This window comes from Arachis ipaensis, chromosome B10 (assembly GCF_000816755.2).
Source record: "Arachis ipaensis cultivar K30076 chromosome B10, Araip1.1, whole genome shotgun sequence".
NCBI classification, from domain to species: Eukaryota; Viridiplantae; Streptophyta; class Magnoliopsida; order Fabales; family Fabaceae; genus Arachis; species Arachis ipaensis.
In genome coordinates, this window is record NC_029794.2 from 111,354,253 (window position 1) to 111,358,517 (window position 4,265).

At 34.6% G+C, this 4,265-nt stretch overlaps 1 protein-coding gene across 2 annotated transcripts; it reads left to right on the top strand.

Moving 5' to 3' along the window:
* Positions 287–3,919, top strand: LOC107623309 (probable protein phosphatase 2C 59). 2 transcript variants are annotated; one of them, XM_016325522.2, is made up of 9 exons: positions 287–649; positions 909–1,073; positions 1,577–1,704; positions 1,847–1,945; positions 2,039–2,197; positions 2,308–2,394; positions 2,476–2,567; positions 3,009–3,083; positions 3,518–3,919. In XM_016325522.2, the coding sequence occupies exons 2-9, from the start codon at positions 991–993 to the stop codon at positions 3,710–3,712; spliced, it is 918 nt and encodes a 305-aa protein (XP_016181008.1). In that variant the 5' UTR covers positions 287–649; positions 909–990; the 3' UTR covers positions 3,713–3,919. The 2 variants fall into 2 exon arrangements, with proteins under 2 accessions (XP_016181008.1, XP_016181007.1); XM_016325521.2 differs by lacking the exon at positions 287–649 and adding an exon at positions 665–752.

A 4,265-nucleotide genomic window follows, 5' to 3' on the forward strand; every position in this document is an offset into this window, starting at 1 on the left:
TTTACTCTTTTAATTAAAAAGGAAATTGAAAGAATTTATTTTCGTAAGATGGGCATTGCGATAAAGATGAGGGTAAGAGGTATTGTGCATGCAAAGCACATAGATGACACGTGTCATCAGTGGCGTATGATTAGGAAACTTATTTATCGGAAATAGTGGTATTTTGTCATTGACTCGGTCCCCACCGAAAGCCTTCGCCCTTCTTCCGCTGACGCGTATGCAACGCAACGCCCCCAACTATTTTTATCATATTATTTCTCATCACTATCTTTTCATTATTCACCTAAACGCCCTTTCACCTCCAAATCAATCCATCACCAAAACCATATTATTATTATTTTAATTAATCAATCCTTAATTAACATATATAGTCAATTCATTTTCTATTTCCAACAGACTTTTCATTCTTGGTTTGATACCCGTTAACCCCAAGATTTTTATTTTCTAATCTTTGGAAAAAAATGTGCAACCAACTTTGAAGAAGATCAATAATAAGGTTGATTTATATGATTATGATATACTATGTTTGAATGTCTCAATTGTTGAACAACAAGACAATGGGTTTGTTTGAGCTAAAATCAAACAGAAAACCACTTTCTCTCTCTTTGTCATGACATTTCTCTTCCTTCTCTTCTCTTCCCTTCCTAAGGTATTCATTCATTCTCTTTCTTCAGCAATTTCTTCCGAATTCTAATCTTTTCCAACCTTGGATCACATTATCTTTGTGCTTTGCAACCATCAACAAGATCTATGTACAAAGCTTTTAGCTTTTTATGTTGTTGCAAAATTTTGTCAACTCTCTTTAAAATTTAAAGTAATTGAATGAAGTGTGTGTTCCCTTTGTGCTGGTTCTCAAAATGACCTCACTAATGTTTTTATGAATTATGATCACTTGGAACAATTTGCAGGAAAGAATACTCAATAGGGTTATTATTTCTTCATATTCTCCTACTCCTCCTATTTGGGTTCCCTGAATATTCAAGTTGCAATATGGGGTATCTCAATTCAGGTGTGTCCTCTTCAAGCCAAGTTCATGCTGCAGATGATGCACCTGCCAGTGGAGGTGGTCTCAGGTTAACTTCTTTCTCATTTGCATATCTATCTTTCTACAGATTTATCATATGGTCAAATATATCTCTCTTTTTTGTTTTTTTTTTTTTAATACTCATGAAGCATGTTTATTGGGATTATAATGTGTTCATTTGCCACAAAATATCCATCTTATATGTTCTTCCCCAAAATATTGATTTGTATTCTTTGTTATTGATCTTTATTGGCTAAATTATAAAGATTGCCTTTCTGTTAACTTGAATATTTTGTCATGTCTGTTCTCAGCTGGGCCTGAGGATGTGTATTCTTGCTTAACAAATTAATCAGATTTTGTGTTTAATACTATTCTTATTATTATTAATATTATATATGATCCATGTGTATTCATTCATTAGTAAAGCTTCAATTTCATTGACATGAAAGGAAATGTTAGAGTTTGTAATTGCCTTTAAAAAGATGGTGAATAACAAGGATGCATGAGATGATTGTGATTTGTGACATGATTTGGTATGGTTGGTGTCTACAGTCATAATGGCAAATTCAGTTATGGATATGCTAGCTGCGCCGGAAAGAGGTCTTCAATGGAAGACTTTTATGAAACAAGAGTTGATGGTGTGGATGGTGAAATCGTTGGCCTTTTCGGAGTTTTTGATGGTATATTTTTCATCCTTCTTCTGGTTGTACCTCAGAACCTAACATTGGCTTTATATAATCAATGATTGGTTCTATACTTTATAAACTCAAACACATGAAAGTAAGTAGCAGCAAGTTTATTGTTTATAACTCTTTTCTTCAGGTCATGGTGGTGTTCGTGCTGCTGAGTATGTCAAGAAAAACCTGTTTAGTAATTTGATCAGTCATCCAAAATTCATATCCGACACTAAATCTGCGATAGGTATCCTATCCATCATGATGTCTGATGTTCTGTGTTTGCTAAAATCCTGAGATTAACCATGATTTCTTCGCCCCAAACTTCTCTTTTTCGCAGCTGATGCGTACAACCATACCGACTCAGAATTTCTGAAATCCGAAAATACTCATAACAGAGATGCTGGTTCAACTGCTTCTACTGCAATTCTAGTTGGTGACCGTTTGCTTGTTGCAAATGTTGGGGACTCCAGAGCTGTTATATGCAGGGGTGGTAATGGTAAGGCTTCTATATTGTATTTCTTACATGCACTGGATTACTTAATAATCAAACTTATAAAATTGATGCGTGATACTTAATAATTCCATTATAATTGTGGTTTCCACTAGCCATTGCTGTTTCTCGAGATCACAAGCCAGACCAAACTGATGAGAGACAAAGGATTGAAGATGCAGGGGGCTTTGTTATGTGGGCTGGTATTATAGTTACTTTTCTTAATTTACTTTAAAATATTTCATATCATTTCTCACTAATGTTACTTAATGTCATATTTACAGGAACTTGGAGAGTTGGTGGTGTTCTCGCCGTTTCTCGTGCATTTGGAGATAGGCTCCTGAAGCAGTATGTTGTTGCTGATCCAGAAATCAAGGTTTGGGTCCGATGTACTCAGTGATCCATTATTGGATAGTTCATTTGGCCAATCTATCTTTAATTTCCTTTATAGTTCTGTTAGTCTCATTCGCGTTTCAATTTCTTTTAAAAGTGAGTTGAAGATAGATATTACTAGCATGTGTAGCATCTATATACTTTTCACCATTACTGAGTGTGTGAATTTATTTGTCGAAAGCAACGTGTCAGACTTCCATGACTATAAGTATGCATAAAGTTTTTATTGTTTGCACATTGTGTGTGGGGTGACACAACTTTGTTTTCTTTAGTGTTTAAGATTTAGGGTTTTCTCTGAGATTAGTATGCTACTAACAAATAATCAATCATGGGTACGTTGGTAATGTATCTAAGGGAAAAGAGATATTGTGAATTCTGAATAATAATCTTTATTTTGGTTGAAATGGACTTAATGATCTTGCAGGAAGAAAAGGTCGACAGCTCGCTCGAGTTTCTTATATTGGCAAGTGATGGCCTATGGGATGTTGTCTCAAATGAGGTTTGCAATGATCACTATCTCTTTCGCTTCTCTTTGATAAGAATAGCTCATTTCTCTCATAGCAAGTTAACAACTAACGAAATGCTTTTTCTGTTCATGTTAATGTCACTGAAACTTTAATACATAACTACACCAATGTGAAACATCCCGCATTAATGCAGGATCTAGGAAAGAGCCATATGCAAAGGGTGTAATAATAATTACATCAGTGATCGATTCTAATGCTTAAACACGTAACCTTGAGGTGACACGGAGAAAAACTCAATCGTTGCTCCAAGGCTCCCCTTCGTGTAACTAGACCAGTGTATTTAGATAAAACTGGAATACCAAGTTTTCATAGTGACAAATATAAAGAAACAAGGAACATTGGTTGCAAAAATAAGTGAACTCAAATGCATCAAAAGTCTTATTACATTCTTGTTTTGTTTGTTCAGGAAGCTGTGGCTATGGTGAAACCAATAGAGGATGCAGAGGAGGCAGCAAAGAAATTGTTGAAAGAAGCAATTCAGAGAGGAAGTGCTGACAATATCACTTGTGTTGTTGTTCGTTTCTTGATGGACCAAGGTGGTGCTTCTGCCTCTTCTAATGATACCACCACCTCTGCCAATTCTGTTACCCCGTCTCTGTAAGCTCCCTCTCTATCATGCATATATGAAATATATGTCACCCTGTATCAGTGTACCATGCAAGAATAGGAAACAGCTTCAAATTCCTTATGCTTCTCTCTGTCTCAGTCTCTCTTACTATATGTAGCTAGTTAAAAGAAAAGAGTGACCATGGAATGTAGTGCTAATTGCAATTTATGCATGTAATGTAACCATGGTTCTTTTAGTCCATTTATTTTCTTAGTGTTAGCGATGATTATTTATTAACTTATTATCAATAATAATTAATTATTATATTTTAAACACATGTACAAAGAGATATATGTAGAAAATACATTTATAAAAATATTTTTATTAGACACGGTAATAAAAAAGATGTTTTTATTAGACACATTCATAAAAACACTTTCATTAAATACAATTATAAATAAGAGTTGGCAAAAATATTGTTGGTAATGTAGCGGGATTGAATTAGTAATTACCACGATGATAGTAGTCATCCAACTAAGCCTTTCAAAATGGAGTGTGTTTGTTTTGGGTCTATGTTAGTTCTTATTAATGGAGCCCTAACTAAGCC

Excerpts from the sequence above, each read along its gene's own strand:
- LOC107623309 (XM_016325521.2), top strand. Across the intron at positions 1,705-1,846 it reads CCTTTTCGGAGTTTTTGATG|GTCATGGTGGTGTTCGTGCT; the intron begins GTATATTTTTCA and ends TCTTTTCTTCAG. Across the intron at positions 1,946-2,038 it reads CGACACTAAATCTGCGATAG|CTGATGCGTACAACCATACC; the intron begins GTATCCTATCCA and ends TCTTTTTCGCAG.